Below are 20,158 nucleotides of genomic sequence, written 5' to 3' on the forward strand. Positions count from 1 at the left end.
GCTGTCCTTCACCATCAAAAAAAGTCTTATTCAAGTGGCCACCTTTTGCATGTATTATTTTTAACCTTGTAAAACTAATTATATAAGTATGTGAAACTCACACCCTCTGCAATATTGAAGCCATCACAGAGACACAAAATGATCATTCTTTTAACTCAAAAGTACTGATTTTATTTGCAATCCATCATCTCACTGTTACTCTGGACGAAAGTGTAAAATTGTGAATCTATTTCCAGATTGTACACTGTCATTTGCATTTGAAAGCATGCTCCCCGAATGATTGGGCACCCCTGTGGTGAAATTTGCATTATACATTTCCAAAACAATCAGCAGATATGTGGCAGAATTCATTTGTTATTGTGGGGTAAAATTCTATGTATTTGCAAGTAGTTATTTAATCGAGATGTAATGTATGTACCTATTTTGGGTGTTATAAAGTACCATTAGAATGTTCTAATCAGTGGGGAAGTGCAGCTTACATGCATCTTTAATAAATGCTCCAAACAAATGGAGTTACCCCTTCAACCTGACTGCCAATAGGTGACAGTTATTCAAATCCATTGATGGTGTCGACAGACGAATAATGTTCAATTTAAAGAGGTTTATAAGCTTGTCAATGAAGATCTGGATTACTTGACACTAGCAATGGCTATCAAATTGCAAACAAATGAAGCTAAACACACTTTTTTTACAAGTTTGTGCTCCTTTTTTTGTTAGAAAAATAGACACACACACACCCTATATTTCTCTGGGTGAGAATGATCAGCACAAAAGCCCACAGGCAATCGGGCTTTCCCACTGTTGAAAGAGGGGGAGATGGGTTGGTGGGCTATTCTCATGTTAATGGCACACCCCTTCCAGAAATGCTCCATGCTAAAAAGTCTCCTCATCGTCTAAGCCACCAAAATTCTGCACAAAACACAATTTGTTGAAATCATTTTGTTCGCAGGAGCAAATCATCCTGAAGGGAAAAGCACAATTCAAAGTTGTGTCTGTATTCAGCAGGCTCAGTCATATCAATATATGCTTACAGTGGTACACAATGGGCAGTATTCAGGAGAAAAATTGATAATCTTCACGGAAGAGTAATTTGAATGAAATTACACTTGACAAGCAATCTCAAGGCAAAGGAGGGGAGTGAGAGAGTAGGAGCCACGCTTTGAGGACTTGCCCAAGCCACAGACACCAGGAAGATCCAGAGGAAATTCTTTTCTCTCTCTCTCTTCCTAAGCTCCTAATTGAAGCTTTTGTTTAATTCTGTGCAGCATCTCGGACTGACAGCATACAGCAATGGAAGAGAATATGGAAGAAGGGCAAACACAAAAAGGTATTGATTAAAGCAAACATCTTTAAAAGCATGTTTTTTTTCCCTGTTGCTCTTATATGGCTAAGATGCATGGTAAATTTGTAAATAAAGCGTGTCATTAGTTGGAAGCTGTGAAGTTGGTCTGTTCTGTTTCTTTCAAAAACAGCTTAAATGTCTGTGAATTGTGTGTATTTGTAGCATATGTGTGGATGTGTGTGGATGCATGTATGTGCTTACATATGTGTATGTACATGTGTGCGTATGTTTGTTTTTATTTATTATGCAGATTTGTGGTTGCGAGAATTCTGATTTTAAAATGGTAGCGTTCCTTGAAATATTTGCACTGGGTGAATTGTATTTGAACTGTCTTTGTTAGCTGTAATCGACTTAATGCTTTCTTATGATTGTCTGAGCACATTATGAGTGTCTAAATTCAAGTGAAAAAGAATTTCTATTATCCTATTTTTTGGATTGGTGGAGTGAATCGACAGAGTGTCTCATTATAGATGTTATTAGACATATATACATATTCTTAATTATCCTGTTAGAAAGATATTTTCTCTCAATCTTCATCACTTCTATATCTTTATTTTCCTCCAGTGATTACTTTTTTCTGTGCAGATCTCTGTGTCTCCAGTTTGAAGGTCTGATTTGTTTAGAAAAAGAAAACATGTGAAAGTGCTGGGGCTCTTGAGAAGAAACAAAAGCATTTGGCAAAGGAATGCTTGTTGTTTAATGAACGTACGGCACAAGTGCGTTATTCTGGGTACCGTCACCGGCCCCTTTATACTATTGAATGCTGGCCGTCAATTAGCGGTCTGGTTGTTTTTTTTAATCTCTTGCTCTTTGCTCTAGATCTGAGATCTTTAGTCTAAATTTGGCATCCAACTGCTGTCTTCCTAATTGCTCATTTGCCTTGGGCCGGAAGACTGGCTGTACTCTGTCCTGTGTTCTGTGTAAGGCTTTGGTTGATGCATAAGAGTGGAATTACAAGCGAGAAGAATATGACAGCAACAAATATGTAGCTGCCATTTTGACTCATAATGGCTAATAATATGGGATGATAAATGTTGGAGACTTTACTTAAAATGTATATACCTATGTTTTGCTTAATGTGATGTTGAATTTTATGATGCAGTTGAGTCTTTTGATAAATCATTTAGACTGGTGCCTCTGAGAACTGCTGTGCTCACTCATTAGAAGTGACCCATGGGGGTAAAAATAGGCTTGATGGCAACACATTTATTATCTTGACTTATGTTACTATTCTACATCAACTGTAAATTTAAGAAAAAAACAGCTGTCATCTTAAGGTGCGCCCCAACTGAGTTTATCTCATACATGGTGTGACTTAACAAACAGAAATATTGTGCTTTATTGCTTGAATTCAACTTTTAAAAGAAAGCTAGGAAATAAAGGAGCTGAAGTTAGTGGTTAGAGGCATGACAGTCACCCAACTGAATTTCGAATCTGTCTGCAATAAAGGTGGCTCCAACAAAAGAGATTCAATCCATCAACATTAGCGGAAGTTCTGTGGAAGTTTTTTTTAAATTTTATAAATCAATAAGGAGAAAAGGTTTAGACATCTAAATATGAATTTTTACAGTTGGTCAACCTGAATCATAGGGACACAAGCAGAACAGCTGTTTGTATTATTGGGCTATTTTCAACAATGTTATATTCAGATCACTCTACTTTAAGTCCATTACAACAGCTGCTCAAATGTTTGTTGGACTTAACTGGATATTATAGTCTCATCTACTGCAATCCCAGAGAGTGATTTGAATATTCTCTAAACATTATGCTGCTGTACCAAGCGGGTATGTTTTTTTTTCAAATGTACAGCAATGTTCACCAAATATCAAGACGAAAATTAAGTTTTCATCAGGAAAAGCACGGTAATGGGAAACAGAAGTTTGAACGCCCCATCATGATTCCCTACTACATTTTTTTCGTCAAGGCAACAAGTTTGGTGCCAGGGTATGAAGGTTTGACCAATAGGCAGGCCCAGGGAAGTAAAATGCAAAGAATGAAACTGCTTTCATTTATATGGTGCCTTTCATGATTTCATTGCTTACTCAATTCTTCTTCTCAGTGAATAAATTGCAATGGGCCAAAAGAAACTTGCGGTACTGACTTAGCATCTGCAGTGGGACATCTGATTAGGGAGATGCAAATGCTAATTTAGCTGCATGTCCAATGCACATGGCACCCTGAGTGCCTGAAAACTTCCATGCCAGCCTAGTCATCAGCAGGAAAATAAAATGGTTGCCTAGAAGTATCTTCTTGTTTTCACTAAACCCCATAAATTCTCTCCATGAGTGTTAAAGGGACTGATCTTTGTCCTTGCTCCTTCTGTTGGGATCCACCTTTGCATTTTTAGAAATGTGTCTTAGCTCATGATCAGCTTCAACTGTTTCTGACTGAAGCAAAAGGACAGCGAGACTCAAAGCAGGGATCTCAGCCTTTGGTCATGCCCTTTGAAATCTTTAACCTTGCATGCGTTGTTTGAAAGTTCCAAGTGTTTTAAAGAAAACTCCTAAAAATAGAACATGATGCAACCATGATGATGGTACGATGTTTGTGGGAGTTCTTCCCTCTGAAATTTAAGCCCACTGATTCTCTATTTTTATTCGAACTGTACTTCTCTTTATTCTCTTCAAAGAATTGAAATGAAACATATTCTTTATTGCACTGAAGGAGACCAATCAGATGACTGAATCCCCACGAATTCATACCCATTCATTTGTTTTTATTGGGACATGCTGTGGTCTCTGTTATGATATATATTTATTGGACAAGAGTAATATTCTCATCCATATAATTCTTAAGTAAATTATGAATAATTTATGTAGCATTCAAAAAATCCCAATACCTTATCATGAAGAACAAAACTAGAACTGAACAGTATAAAATGTCTGTGCTCTGAGCCCCTGTGCTATAACGTGTAAGGTAGGAGTTGACTCCAAGAATTCATGGAATCTAAAATGCCAGCACAGTGCTGTGTATCATGAGGAGAAGGTGTCAAGCATAGGGCAGACAGTTGCCAAAAGGAGGAAGTGAATGTCAGATGTTTTGCCATATCTGCTATGAAGATTGTAGATATCAACCACGAATCTGGGCATGGGTAACCATGCTCTTAGCTGGAAATTAAATTGTACGGAGAAACAAAAGCAAAGGGAGAAAAAAATATTGAATAATTCACAATAAATACTAGTAGTAGACTCGACAACTTTAAGGGCATTTAAATGATCATTGGATAAACATATGGATGAGAATGGAATAGTGTAGGTTAGATGGCTTCGGATTGGTTTCACAGGTCGGCACAACATCGAGGACCAAAGGGCCTGTACTGCGCTGTAATGTTCTATGTTCTATGTTCTAAATTAAAACAAAACAGTCTCCATAAACAACAATTTCCAATTACATAGTGATTTAACATAGAAAAACTTCCCTAGGGCACTTCATAGGAGCATTATCAAACGCAATTTGTTACTTGGCCACGTAAGGAAATCTTAGGTTTGATGGATAAACCTTGAACTGCCTTATAGGAGGAGAGAGATATAGAGAAGGTATCAGAGATAATGGGAACTGCAGATGCTGGAGAATCCAAGATAAAAAAGGTGTGAAGCTGGATGAACACATCAGGCCAAGCAGCAACTCAGGAGCACAAAAGCCGACATTTTGGGCCTAGACCCTTCATCAGAGGCTCTGATGAAGGGTCTAGGCCCGAAATGTCAGCTTTTGTGCTCCTGAGATGCTGCTTGGCCTGCTGTGTTCATCCAGCTTCACACTTTATTATCTATGAGAGATATAGAGAAGTTGGGATTGAAGTCTAGGAAGAAGCTAGGACCTTGGCCAAAGATGGACGAATGAAAGTAAAGGATGCGGAGAGATCATAATTAGAGAAATACTGTTAGTTGAGATGCTGGAGGAGGTTATAGAATAAAGGTGTAAGACCATTTCAGGAATTTGAAAACAAGGATGGTTAACTTAGAATCCCTAAGTTGATATGTCAGAAGACAATGTAGGTCAGTAAGAATTAATGGTCAAAGCTTCACTAATATCCTTCAGGGAGGTAAATCTGCCATCTTTACCTGGACTGGCCTGCATGAGAGTATGGACCCATAACAATGTATGCAATCTAGGTTTTATCCTGACAATTAGCAATGGTTTTATGGTCATCATTAAACTCTTAATTCCAGATTTTTAATGAATTCAAATTCCACCATCTACCATGGTCAGATTCAAACCTGGGTGTCTGGATTAACAATCCAGCAAAAGTACTCAAGGCCATCACCTCCCCTGTCATAATGATAAAGAAAAAAAATGATGCTTTCAGATCACAGCATATTACACCATTATATAGTAGGATATAAGTTTACAGCTATGCTTTCTCCAGGCACTGAGCTACCAGTTTTAGCAAGAGATGGATAACCAGAGTACTATTCAATGCCGAGAGATAGTAGGAACTCCTAGAAGAAAGGTCTGAAGAAGGATCAAAGTTTGCTCGCTGAGCTGGATGGTTAGTTTTCAGACGTTTCGTCACCATTCTCGGTAACATCATCAGTGAGCCTCCGACGAAGCCTTCGTCGGAGGCTCACTGATGATGCTACCTGGAATGGTGACGAAACGTCTCAAAACTAACCTCCCAGCTCTGCGAGCAAACTTACATCCAGAACCTCAACTTGAGCTACAAACCTTCTCAAGGTCTGAAGAAGGGTCTAGACCTGAAAGGTCAGCTTTCCTGCTCCTCTGATGCTGCTTGACTGCTGTGTTCATCCAGCTCCACACGTTGTTATCTACTATTTGATGCCTCTCACTGAAAGGGAAAGGATATCAGTGCCCTGTGTTCATGTTGCTTATTAGCAAATGTTGGAGCAATGTTTTTGATCTATTCTGTTAGATTGACTGGAATCAAAGGGCTGAATTTTTGATGTGTGTTCAAGAAATGCAATTTAAGGCCATTCAAGACTTCATTAGAGATAATGGGAACTGCAGATGCTGGAGAATAGATTTCACCAGCCTGGACCAGTTGCTTCTTCTCAAAACTACCAGGCTGTCATGCCAACCAGACCTGACCAAGAATGATCCAGACCTGCCAACTCTGTAACAGATTGAAGCCACTATCAGATGCCAAAGCATCTAAAGCTTGATACAGCTCTCTGGAGATGGCCCCAACTCTCTACATTTATATGTATCTTCACCATCACCTCCCCAATCCCACACCTACCCCATGCCCTGGCATAGCGCACATAATCCAGTATAACTGCCTTACATTTCCTGTGACCTCCCTTAACTCCTACCCCCTTTTCATTTCCCCTTTTTGTCCTCCTGGGCATTGCCAAATCCCAGATGGCCCCTCTTTGACTCATGTGTATTTACATTGTGATGCACCTAGTCAACAGATCTCAGGAAGAATGAAATAGTGATTGCAATCAAACCTTTGTTTGGAATTCAAGATAATCCTTCAATAAGATCTGAAAATTGTCAATCAAACATTTAAAATACAAATCATGAGTTTTCAGTCCACCCCTATTTGCCCTTTACCTGAATGACTTGCTAGGTCATTTCAGAGGGCAGTTAAGCATCAACCACTTTACTTGTGAATCTGAAATCACGTGAGTTACAGACCTGTAAATATGGCAGATTTCATTTTCTAAAGAGTGAAAACCAACAAGTAATGATAGTTTCTTGGGTCACCGTTCAAAACTCGGTTAAGTGAATTTAAATTCCACCAGCTACCATAGTGAGATTTGAAGTTGCGTCCCTAATACACTAATGTAGCTCTCTGAATCACAAGTTGAGTGAGATTACCAGTACTTGAAACTCAGCTAGGTATTCATAATTATAGAATCCCTACAGTGTAGAAGCCATTCAGCCCATCAGGCCTATATGAACCCTCTGAAGAGCATCCCACCCAGATGCACCTCCCTACCCTCTTCCTGTAACCCCATATTTCCCGTGGCTAACCCACCTAGCCTGCATATCCGTGGACACTGTGGGCAATTTAGCATGGCCAATCCACCCAACCTCTACATCTTTTGCTTGTGGAAGGAAAGCGGAGCATCTGGAGGAAACCCATGCAGACATGGGGTGAATGTGCAAACTCCACACAGACAGTCAACTGAGGTTGGAATCAAACCTAGTCCCTGGTGCTTTGAGGCAGCGGGCGCTGACCACTGAGCCACTGTGGCACTCTAATGGACTCAACTGTAAAAACCAACCATTATGGCAGCATGTACAGCAATGTTTTGCTACTGAGCTTGGCTCCTCATGGTCTCATACAGCAGGCCCACCTGTGTACACTTTGCTTCATCATTGTCCTTTCAGCTCAGTAACTTGATCATGCATTTTTTTTTGTTTTGGGGCCTCATCATGATGTCCTCCTGTGGGAGGCTGGAGCCCCATGTGTCTCCATCCCTGCTCCATCATGGAAGACAAGCCAGAACGCTATTGGTCGACTCGGAGCCAGGACCCATCCATCAATGTCCAGCAATGGAGGAGGTGCAGGACCCCTGCAGCTTGGCCGTCTCCAGCTCAGAGGTGGGGGTCACAGAAGCGACAGCATCAGTGGCAGCAGGAAAAGTGCAAATTGCTTGAACCCTTTGATGTCAGATGGTGGTGATTAGAGGAAGAGAGCAGATCAAGTCTACAGAGAGGGAAAGACGAACTTTTGAAGCTGTTACAATTTTATTAATATCAATTTAATAATAATTTATTCAGTATTTTACCATATATAATTTATTATTTAATCCAAGATGGAGCTGGGACACGGCGACATTATACACTTTTCATTGTGCCTAGGTACAAGTGACAATATTAAGTAAACCTAAATGTAAATCCACAACTCTAGCCAATGGAACCTATTGAAAATGAAAGAATAGTTGGCTTGGTTTATTTCAAGTTACACCAGAAGGTCTAAGACTCAAATAATTCCAGACGTAGAGATAGTAGGAACTGCAGATGCTGGAGAATCTGAGATAACAAGGTGTAGAGCTGGGTGAACACAGCAGGCCAAGCAGCATCTCAGGAGCAGGAAGGCTGACATTTCGGGCCTAGACCCTTCTTCAGAAATGAAGACCCTTCTGAAGAAGGGTCTAGGCCTGAAACATTAGGCTTTCTGCTCCTCTGATTCTGCTTGGCCTGCTGTGTTCACCCAGCTCTACACCTTGTTAATTCCAGAAGCAGGTGGCTCCATTTGTTCTAAAATAAAGCAACAGGCCAATTTTGTATCTATGCTAAAGTGCCTTGGATATTTGAATCATGTCCAATGATAATATGCCAATCCTCAAACTGTCTATTCTACAATTTTGAATATACAGTGGCACTATTTTTTAACCACTCTTTCTTGGGGTATATGCTTCACTGGCAATTTTAGCCTTTGTACCCATCATAATTGCCCTTGAATTGAATGGCTTGCTGGCCCATTTCAGAGGGCAGTTAAGAGTCAATCATGTTCTTATGAGTCCATGGTCACATTTAAATGCGATTAGCTAAGAATGATTTCCAATTTAAAGTGAACTAAATGGGCTTTTACAGCAATTGATGACAGCTTTATGGTCACTGTTGCTAAAACTAGATGTTACTGTAGTAACTTTATCTAATGAGAAATGTACTGAGTGCATCTCAATGCTTACAGAACACTGTTCAATGTAATATAATAAAGTGTGAAGCAGGATGAACACAGCAGGCCAAGCAGCATCTCAGGAGCACAAAAGCTGACGTTTCGGGCAGAGATGCTGCTTGGCCTGCTGTGTTCATCCAGCTTCACACTTTATTATCTTGGATTCTCCAGCATCTGCAGTTCCCATTATCACTGTTCAATGTAATAATCAATTTCCTTTTTCAGAACAGAGCCCAATGATAAATCAGTGCAATAAAAACCCATCAAATAATACAGCATCTAATAATGATATTTGAAATAAAGAACATAAGAAATAGGACTAGAAAAAAGATGGGAGAAGTTGATTTGACATTTAACACTCACCAATCAAAATTTCCCTGACTCCTCCGCTAAAATTCCTGAACTATCTGACCTGGTGAGTTCCATAAAAGCTTGCAAAACTCACCTGAAGTGACAAACTATCGTGGGACATGAACAGTTTGCAAATTTCAAAACTTAGGCCTGTCAGTGGTATCTGCAAAGTCACACACAGCGCATGCAGGGTCACAATGCAAAACTAATACTGACTGCCTCGCTCCTGTGGGGGGTTTGCATGGGACATTTTTTGACCACTCATTCAAATATTCCTGTGGCATCAGCTTTTGCCAATTTCTGTGCCTGTTCCCGAGTATTTTGGGCTCACAAAGATCCAGATCAAGATGTAGTCCTTCATCCTCCAAGGCAAATAACCCTCAGTGAGAAAGGTAAATCATTGACCTCTGGGTTTTTGGAAATATACGAAATGTGATTTCTAGAACTATCCCATTCTGTTGTAAAAAGACTACTCAACACATAATTTAGTAGAACTTGTAAAGCAGCTTCCATAATACTTTTGGACCAGTGGAAGTCTTGCATCTGGCCAAGGCTAATATTACTTTTGGTTTCAATAGTAAACTAAAATGCATAATTTATGTCGTTGCTCTGTGATATTTCTTTAATCATTCCTGTGTTATATCTTACAGCACAAGATTTCTATACCATGCTCCAGCAAGCTGGTGTACAATGCTATGAACTTCAAGGCTGTGCTGTAGGAAGAATGTGCAGTGTTGTGTTGAGCTTTATAGGAAAGATTTCCCAAAGTGGCAGTTAATCCCATGTAGATTTTTGGTTTGAATTGAGCTGAGGCCTTACAAGAAAGTGCATCAGCGTCTCAGTCTTCTGAAAGAAACCTACCATCCCTATCACAGGCTTCCCTATGAACACGGCAACACAAGGAAATCAGTTTGGTTGTCATGTCGAATGGTGAAAGGGTCCTCTTGAGGCCTTCTCTCTAATGATAGCAAATCCAGGCCAGGCCGTGGGCATTGTGATAGACCTGTCTGCCTGATTTTCTTTCTTATTTAGGTGGTGAAGTAAAGGAATATTCAGCCCATTTATTAATATTGATTTTGGATCAAAATATTAGCCTCTATTTCAATTTTTAGAGCTCAGTTATTACTAAGTTACTAATGTCAGAGTTGAGATTCCAGTTGCTTTACATGCGACAGGATACGGAATGGTAGGTTTCTTAAACTATTTGTGATGGAAAGGGGAAGGAAAATTTGATAACCCTTGAAACACAAAGCTTCCAAACTTCTTGTGATACAGCATTGGTGCTTCAATGGTCTACGTTGCCAAATTACAGTTAATTGTTTGGTGTGTTTAATCGTACGAGTCATTGAAATGAACAGCATTTAAGAGGCAGCTGGATAACTACATCAGAGAAAAAGGAATTGAGAGATAAATTAATAGTGCAACACAGTGTGACGAATCTTATATGAAGCATAAATGCCAGCACAGACCTTTTGGGCAGAATGTCCTATGTCTGCACTGGAAATTTCTGTGCAATTCTATGTAACATTAAAATCTGCTGTTAAAATCCAATCACATTGTTAACACACATTAGCTGATATGATGATTTTCTCTGTCAGATATACTCTGTAAAGTAGCTTGGTAAAACTTTAAAATAAGCTGAATTTAAGGTGCATAGTTATTTTGCTGCCAGGGATAAAAATGTTGTGATTCAGAGTCAATTCAACTGTTACATTGCACATGAACATGAATGAGGATGAAATCAACCATTATTTGGTGAAATATCTTCAGAGATTTAAAATAATGGGTACCCAGGTATCAAACTATATTTGCAGGTTGAAGAGAAAATGTCAGAGTTGTTTCTGCAGTGCCAATCCAGATTAACACAAACTATAAGACGTGAGGTAGGACTCTCAGCTTCAAAGGATGGTTAAGACTCATTGGGCTCAGAATCAGGATACGGAATGATCGTTCAGGACTAAAAAGAGGAGAAATTTCTTTACTCAGAGATTTGTGAATATTTGAAATTTTCTGCACTTGGGGATTGTTGATGCTTCATGATTGAACGCATTTAAAGACTGAGAGAGGTAGATTTTTAGTCTCTCTGAAATCAGGGTGGTAATGGGAAGTAAGTAATAAGTGGAATTACCAAAGTCACCCAAAGTCTATTGTGCCTTCAGTCTGGAATTCTCTTCTAAAACCACTTTGCTTCTCAATTTATCTGCTTCTCTCTCTCCTTGAGAATGCCCACTAAATCTTGTCTCTTTGATCAAATGTTTGATCACATACTATAAAGTCTCCTTATAAGAACATACAATCATAAGAAACCAAAGTAGAACTAGGCCACCTGGCCTGGTGAGTCTGCTCTGCTATTCAATAAGATCATGGCTAATCTTTTTGTGAACTTAGCTTCACTTACCCGCCTGCTCACCATACCCTTAATCCCTTTGCTGTTCAAAAATCTATCTACCTTTGCCTTAAAAAGTTCAATAGCCCCAACTGCTCCACTGGGCAGGGGATTTTACAAATTCATAGCCCTTTGGGTGAAGAAGTTCCTCCTCAACATAAGCATATGGACGTACATGGAATAGTGTAGGTTAGATGGGCTTCAGATCAGTATGACAGGTTGGCACAACATCAAGGGCCGAAGGGCCTGTACTGTGCCGTAATATTCTAAAAAAATGTTCAACTCAGTCCTAAATCTGCTCCCTCTTATTTTGACTCTATGCTCCCACGTTGTGGTTTCAACAACCTCTGTGCTTCTGTCTTATCTATTTCCTTCATCATTTTATGTTTCTGTAAGATTGCCCTCATGTTTCCAAATTCAATCTGTATAAACTCAATCTACTCAATCTCTCCCGTAAGCCAAATCTCTCAGCTCCAGAATCAACTAAGTGAAGCTCTTCTGCAGCCTCTCCACTGCCAGTATGTCCTTTCTCAAGTAAGGAGACTTAAACAGTACACAGTACCCCAACTTTGTTGTTCAGCACCAAATTGTGTACAATATTTGTTTAGTTTTGTGAATTACCTTGGTCTGTTTGCAATGTTAAATGAACTGCTGACATCTCATGCCATAACTTTATCACTGAGCTATTGCTTTTGACGGTGTTACAATCTGGCTTATGGTCTTGTCTTCTTCGAAACTCCAGCTATGAGAGATTAAAATTATATGTTGGCTGGAGGTGCATAACTTAAAGATAAAAAAGCAATAAATGTTTATTTATATCTTGCCTTTAACATAACAAAGTGGTCAAATTGTGGGGTGGCTCAGTAGGTAATACTGCTGCTTCAAAGTGCTAGGGACCCAGGTTCAATTCCACCCTCAAGTTGTTGCCCTCATCGACCTGGGTTTCCTACCACAGTCCAAAGATGTGCAGGTTAGGTGGAATACCCAGGCTAAATTACACATAGTGTCCATGGATATGCGAGCTAAATGAGTTAGCCAGGTGAAATGCAGAATTACAGGGTTTGGCTGGGATGCTCCTCAGTGGGTAAACTTGGAAAAATGGTCTGCTTCCATACAATAGAGATTCTATGATTCTAATTGTTATGGCCAGACCCTGGCCAAGATGCCCAAAGTTATTTTAATTCTCGAAGTGATTGCCCAGATTGTCAATTCTTAACCTGAGGGGTGTGGTGTAGAGGGTTAAACTAGCCCTCCTTCTGTATTCCTCCTCACTTTTTGTTGTTCACAGCCAGGTTAATATATCAATGATCCTCACTCCCTTGTGGATGTGTATGCCCAAACTGAATCAATTTGTGTTTTAAAAAGAGTCGAATTAATCAGCTCTTGAGTTTATCGGATAGTTGTTTTTAGATATTGATAGCGAGAAGAAACAATAACACACATATACATGGGTTAAAAATAAGAAGTAAGTCCAAATGAAAATACAATTTAAAAGATATACAGATCAGTCTCTGGGTCATTCATGAAGAATAAATATTGTAATGTTGACAGTTGAGCAGTCAGTTTTGACATTCTCAGCTTTGCAGGCTGACTGAGTTCCTTTTACTTTGGTTCTTTTCAATTTGGTTTGCTGATAGTACTCCGATTGAGAAAGTCCTTCTCCTGTTCTGTTTCTGATTGAATGGCTTTCTGGTTTCTAGTACTCGGAGCAAGAGAGCCCCTAACCTGCAACATTGTTGTGACTAATGGACGGTTCTTCAACTGTGACCTTAATAGAACACAGATGCTTGAACCAAAGTGAGGCAACATAAGTATTTCACCCAATGGAGCAGGCCAGAAGCTCAGCTAGCTTGCACACCTTTTACTACTAATACACACAATGGCATAGATGAGGATTTCAGCAGCAGATGTGCTGAAACAGGGAAATTATGCATTGATCTCTGACCAATATGCCCCATCCAATGTTCTCTACCATTTCAGAGGAGAGAGAAAGTGGGCAGGGCACTTGATGATCTCCTAAATTGTCTTCTCAGAAGTAATCCATTATTTCCAAGCTGAATTTTACCACTTTTATTCATGTTATACCGTTCACCACTTTTATTTCACTGGTCCTCAACACTTTTGAGATGTTGTTAAACTTAGAAAGAGTTCAGGTAAGATTTACCGGAATGCTGCCAGGGTTGCAGGGTTTGAGCTGGAGAGAGGGACAGAATAGGCTGGGGCTATTTTCCCTGCAGCATCTAATGATGAGGGGTGACCTCATAGAGACTTGTGAAATCATAAGGAGCTCAGATAGGATGAATAGTCACGGCCTTTTCCCCAGGGTAAGGGAGTCTAAAACTAGAGCGTATAGGTTTATGGTGTGGGGAGAATGATTTAAAAGGAGTCTAAGGAGCAACACTTTCACACAGAGGATGGTGCGTGTATGGATTGAGCTTCCAGAGGACGTGGCAGAGGCTGGTACAATTATAACATTTAACAGGCATCTAGATGGGTACATGAATAGGAAGGGTTTGGAGGGTTTTGGGCCGAATGCTGGCAAATGGAAGTAGATCAGTTGAGGACAGCTGGTGGGCATTGACAAGTTGAACGGAAGGCTTTTTCCATGCACATGGCTCTGTTAGTAAGTCAGTAAAATTTGGAATTAAAATTTCTCTGTAAGGTTCCAATTCCAGCATCTTAACTGTGCTGTAAAATACATAGGCATACATAGAATCCCAACAGTGTGGAAACAGGCCATTCAGCACAACAATTCCATACTGCCCCTCCGAAGAGCATCACACCCAGGCCCTTCCCCAATATTTCCCTTGTCTAACCCCCTAACCTAAACATCCCAGGGCACTACAGGCAATTTAGCATGGCCTGCACGCTCCCTGTGCATCTTTGGATTGTGAGAGGGAACCGGAGCACCCGGAGGAAGCCCACACAGACACGGGAAAAGCAGACACGAGCTCTAAAATATTGATTTATGAAAAAAAAAATACTGCCTTTACGGAATTGCTCCGTTCAAACTGAACAACTGTTTGATAGGATAAATTAAAATACTACGTGGGTTGCTGCTGCAATGTTGCAGATAAAAGAGATTGTATTCAAAATCGTGTCATTTTGATCTGTTTGGGCAGCATCAGCTATTAAGCGTTTGGAACCTTTGTTTCAAAGAGCGTCTTCCAGCGAATGCATTCAAAAATAACTCAGCGGGATGAGATTTCACTAGACTTGATGTGCACCATTGCTATGGTAACAACCTGAAACTTGCTTCACTATCAAAAGCCCTTCTTTGATGTCACTGTTGTCGATGGCTCAAGATTAAGATTTGCCTTTCAGACATTTTTAGTGCATGAGCCCCTTTCTCCCCACATATTGTTCAAAATGAATCTTACACCTTGGCTCCTTCTTATTGCATATGTCTATGAAATTTGGTCACGCTGGATATGAAGGTAACTCAGTTGAAGAGCATTTCCTCATCATTGATGATTTCCCAGCCAATCCCAGTTCTGGCAATAACGAGCTAAGTGGAATGGATTTTTTCGGCTCGAGCAATCGGCTTCTCTCTGATATTCACCCGAATGCTAAATCCACACACAGACATCACTAAATATCACACACTCGTAGACTGTGTCAACTGGGCATGGAGGACCACTTTCTCACTGCACTGCATGCTCAATTTCCTTCCAGCTAAAGTGGAGACTCACGCCGGCGGGCTGTACCACAAGAAGAAAGCGAAATATTGGCTCGTCATGGCATGCAAAAAAAACCAGCATTTAAATTACATTAAAGCAAAATACTGCAGGTACTGGAAATTCGATACAAACAGAGGGGTGCTGGCGAAACTCGGCAAGTCTGGCAGCATCTGCGGAGAGAGAAAAACGGTGTCAATGTTTCAAGTCTGGCATGGCTCTTTTGCAGAAGTCTCTTTAGGAGAGGTTAGAGAGGAATCGTACGGGACTCGAAGCGTTAACTCTGTTTTTCCTCTCTCCACAGATGCTGCCCAACCTGCTGAGTTTCTCCAGCGCCCTCCGTGTGTGTTCTTTTTAAAATCGTAAGCTTGCTCATTCCTAGATTGTCACAGCTCTCCTGATCACTGTAGCCTTCTTCTGGCCCTTTAACGCTCTCAGGTATAAAGATGTGAAACATGTAGCAGTTGAACTGAGATCTTTGGCTTAGTGCGGATAGGGAGGCTACGCCTACACGGCAAAAACTCTGAAAGGAGACTCCTCTCACTTAAGGATCTATCCCATCGTTTACTCCCTATCCCTTCCCCCTAGCCTCCCCTATTTTCTCCATATATATTCGTTTTCCCAGCCACCATCAGTTCTGAGGAAGGCTCACCGGACCTGAAACTTTAACTCTGTTTTCTCCTTCACAGATACTGCCAGACCTGCTGAGCTTTTCCAGCAGTTTTAATTTTGTTCCTGAGAAGCCCTTAAGGTCTGATGCTTGACTGACTGTGCTCTCTGAATTCCACTGGCTGAGCACATCTTTACATGCCTAGTGTCCAATTTTGCCTCATTCTGCTTCCACAAAAACTCTATGCCCATGCAATTTGTTATCGGCTTCTTTCAAACTTTGCTTTATAATTATTCCCATGTTAACAAAACACAACAAACTGGGCCTTCATGTCATAATTCACCATTTTAACAAAGATGTCAACTGGCCTGTAACATTATCTCAGTTACTATGCCCATAAATACCACCTGACGTACTGAGTGCTGTGAGAGAGATAATGGGAACTGCAGATGCTGGAGAATCCAAGATAATAAAGTGTGAAGCTGGATGAACACAGCAGGCCAAGCAGCATCTCAGGAGCACAAAAGCTGATGTTTCGGGCCTAGACCCTTCATCAGAGAGGGGGATGGGGTGAGGGTTCTGGAATAAATAGGGAGAGAGGGGGAGGCGGACCGAAGATGGAGAGAAAAGAAGATAGGTGGAGAGGAGAGTATAGATGGGGAGGGGATAGGTCAGTCCAGGGAAGACGGACAGGCCAAGGAGGTGGGATGAGGTTAGTAGGTAGAAAATGGAGGTGCGACTTGGGGTGGGAGGAAGGGCTGGGTGAGAGGAAGAACAGGTTAGGGAGGCAGAGACAGGCTGGGCTGGTTTTGGGATGCAGTGGGGGGAGGGGAAGAGCTGGGTTGGTTGTGTGATGCAGTGGGGGGAGGGGACGAACTGGGCTGGTTTTGGGATACGGTGGGGGAAGGGGAGATTTTGAAGCTTGTGAAGTCCACATTGATACCATTGAGCTGCAGGGTTCCCAAGCGGAATATGAGTTGCTGTTCCTGCAACCTTCGGGTGGCATCATTGTGGCACTGCAGGAGGCCCATGATGGACATGTCATCTAAAGAATGGGAGGGGGAGTGGAAATGGTTTGCGACTGGGAGGTGCAGTTGTTTATTGTGAACCGAGTGGAGGTGTTCTGCAAAGCGGTCCCCAAGCCTCTGCTTGGTTTCCCCAATGCAGAGGAAGCCACACTGGGTACAATGGATACAGTATACCACATTGGCAGATGTGCAGGTGAACCTCTGCTTAATGTGGAAAGTCATCTTGGGGCCTGGGATAGGGGTGAGGGAGGAGGTGTGGGGGCAAGTGTAGCATTTCCTGTGGTTGCAGGGGAAGGTGCCGGGTGTGGTGGGGTTGGAGGGCAGTGTGGAGCGAACAAGGGAGTCACGGAGAGAGTGCCCTCTTCGGAAAGCAGACAAGGATAAGGATGGAAAAATGCCTTGTGTGGTGGGGTCGGATTGAGTGCTGTGTTGCTTTTATTTTAAAAAATCTGGCCCAGCGTCTGCATTGATAATTTTAGCAAAGGAAGAGGCCACAATCTTATTTAGTTCTCACTAAGTCAATAAGGAAGTATCCATGGACTTCAGTAAGGCATTTGATAAGGTTCCCCATGGTAGGCTCATTCAGAAGGTCAGGAGGAATGGGATACAGGGGAACTTAGCTGCTTGGATACAGAATTGGCTGGCCAACAGAAGACAGCGAGTGGTAGTAGAAGGAAAATATTCTGCCTGGAAGTCAGTGGTGAGTGGAGTTCCACAGGGCTCTGTCGTTGGGCCTCTACTGTTTGTAATTTTTATTAATGACTTGGACGAGGGAATTGAAGGATGGGTCAGCAAGTTTGCAGACGACACAAAGGTCGGAGGTGTCGTTGACAGTGTAGAGGGCTGTTGTAGGCTGCAGCGGGACATTGACAGGATGCAGAGATGGGCTGAGAGGTGGCAGATGGAGTTCAACCTGGATAAATGTGAGGTGATGCATTTTGGAAGGTCGAACTTGAAAGCTGAGTACAGGATTAAGGATAGGATTCTTGGCAGCGTGGAGGAACAGAGGGATCTTGGTGTGCAGATACATAGATCCCTTAAAATGGCCACCCAAGTGGACAGGGTTGTTAAGAAAGCATATGGTGTTTTGGCTTTCATTAACAGGGGGATTGAGTTTAAGAGTCGTGAGATCTTGTTGCAGCTCTATAAAACTTTGGTTAGACCGCACTTGGAATACTGCGTCCAGTTCTGGGCGCCCTATTATAGGAAAGATGTGGATGCTTTGGAGAGGGTTCAGAGGAGGTTTACCAGGATGCTGCCTGGACTGGAGGGCTTATCTTATGAAGAGAGGTTGACTGAGCTTGGTCTCTTTTCATTGGAGAAAAGGAGGAGGAGAGGGGACCTAATTGAGGTATACAAGATAATGAGAGGCATAGATAGAGTTGATAGCCAGAGACTATTTCCAAGGGCAGAAATGGCTAGCACGAGGGGTCATAGTTTTAAGCTGGTTGGTGGAAAGTATAGAGGGGATGTCAGAGGCAGGTTCTTTACGCAGAGAGTTGTGAGAGCATGGAACGTGTTGCCAGCAGCAGTTGTGGAAGCAAGGTCATTGGGGTCATTTAAGAGACTGCTGGACATGTATATGGTCACAGAAATTTGAGGGTGCATACATGAGGATCAATGGTCGGCACAACATTGTGGGCTGAAGGGCCTGTTCTGTGCTGTACTGTTCTATGTTCTATGTTCTATAACAAAGTGTGGGGCTGAATGAACACAGCAGGCCACCAGCATCTTCGGAGCACAAAAGCTGACGTTTTGGGCCTCGACCCTTCAGGTTTCAGGGTCTCAGCCCGAAACGTCAGCTTTTGTGCTCCTGAGATGCTGCTTGGCCTGCTGTGTTCATCCAGCTCCACACTTTGTTATCTTGGATTCTCCAGCATCTGCAGTTCCCATTATCTCAGTATCCATGTAAGAATCAGTTTGTCAGCCAGCAGTTCAAGTCTGAGTGAAGTGAAGGGGACATTAGGTGCGCCCATAAAGAGGCAAAAGGCTGAATCTGTGCAAACCAAAACCAAAAGAACTGCAGATGCTGTAAATCAGGAACATAAACAGAAGTTGCTGGAAAAGCCCAGCAGGGTCTGGCAGCATCTGTGAAGAGAAAATCAGAGTTAACATTTCGGGCCCGGAGACCCTTCCTCAGAACTGTTCTTTTCCAGCAACTTCTGTGTAAGTGCAAATCACATTGTTTGGTGGAGTGATTCTATCCATATTTTTAGTTGGTGTCACAACCCGTAAGACAAGCATCATGTCGGATTTCCACCCCAGCTTAGCACAGGCCATTCCCGGATCAGCTGGCCACCCAACAACGATCCTGAGTTGATCAGCAGCCCTGTCACCAGAGCCATCATTAAAAGCCTGTTGTGTATCAGGACTGTCAAGCAGGAGCTGCACTGCACATTCTCACTGTTAATGCAAAACATTTACTCCTTTTTCCATTCCACCACCAATGCCACCCACCCTGTGTGGTCGCTATGCCACCTACACCACAGGGCATGAACTATTATCAAAGATTGGCTTCGAGGTGCTATGCCAGGATCTGTTGACTGAATGGTATTCACTATGTCTAGACTGAGGGCTGCTGCCTGATGAAGTTAAACATCATCTGAATTATTAGCGTGAGCTTTTTTAAGTATATGTTATGTGAAGTGATTGATTTATACAATGATGCAGGTTAATGTAAATGTCCCTTATCCCTCAGTGATTGTTTTGGTGATGTAATTCCTTGCAAACTTCACTTTATTGAATAGTCAGTGGGAGACTTACCAGAATAGTATCAGGAATACAAATCTTCAGTACATCAGTGAACTTGAGAATGTCTGATTGTTCTCCTTTGAAATTTAAGGGGATAATTCACTGAGATGTTAAAATTTGAAAAGATGTTGTTAGAATGAATAAGGTAGTGAGGATAGAAAGGAAAGAGGTGGCAAGTCAGACAAGCAATGGCTTTTAATCTGCACTTTGTAGAGAGATGATTCATCAATGATGATGGCTTTCTGAAGCGTGGAACATAGCCAGTGAGGCTTAACAACCTCAATAAATTCTAAGGCCATTTATCTGAACAAACTAATTCATATTTTTATAAAACCATACACTTTTAATGAATAGGGATGGAAATATGATGCAGTTCCCATAGAAAAATACAGTCGACGGCTCAGATACTAAATCTCTTGTGT

At 41.6% G+C, this 20,158-nt stretch overlaps 1 protein-coding gene across 1 annotated transcript in view; it reads left to right on the forward strand.

Moving 5' to 3' along the window:
- Positions 1-856: 856 nt before the first annotated feature.
- Positions 857-20,158, forward strand: part of gpm6ab (glycoprotein M6Ab) — a 227,850-nt gene continuing 208,548 nt past the window's right edge. The window contains exon 1 of the mRNA XM_048527800.2: positions 857-1,327. Coding sequence (XP_048383757.1) covers positions 1,291-1,327 — 37 coding nt within the window. The 5' untranslated portion in view covers positions 857-1,290. The remainder of the gene's footprint in view (positions 1,328-20,158) is intronic.

This window comes from Stegostoma tigrinum, chromosome 3, assembly GCF_030684315.1.
Source record: "Stegostoma tigrinum isolate sSteTig4 chromosome 3, sSteTig4.hap1, whole genome shotgun sequence".
Lineage (NCBI taxonomy): Eukaryota > Metazoa > Chordata > Chondrichthyes > Orectolobiformes > Stegostomatidae > Stegostoma > Stegostoma tigrinum.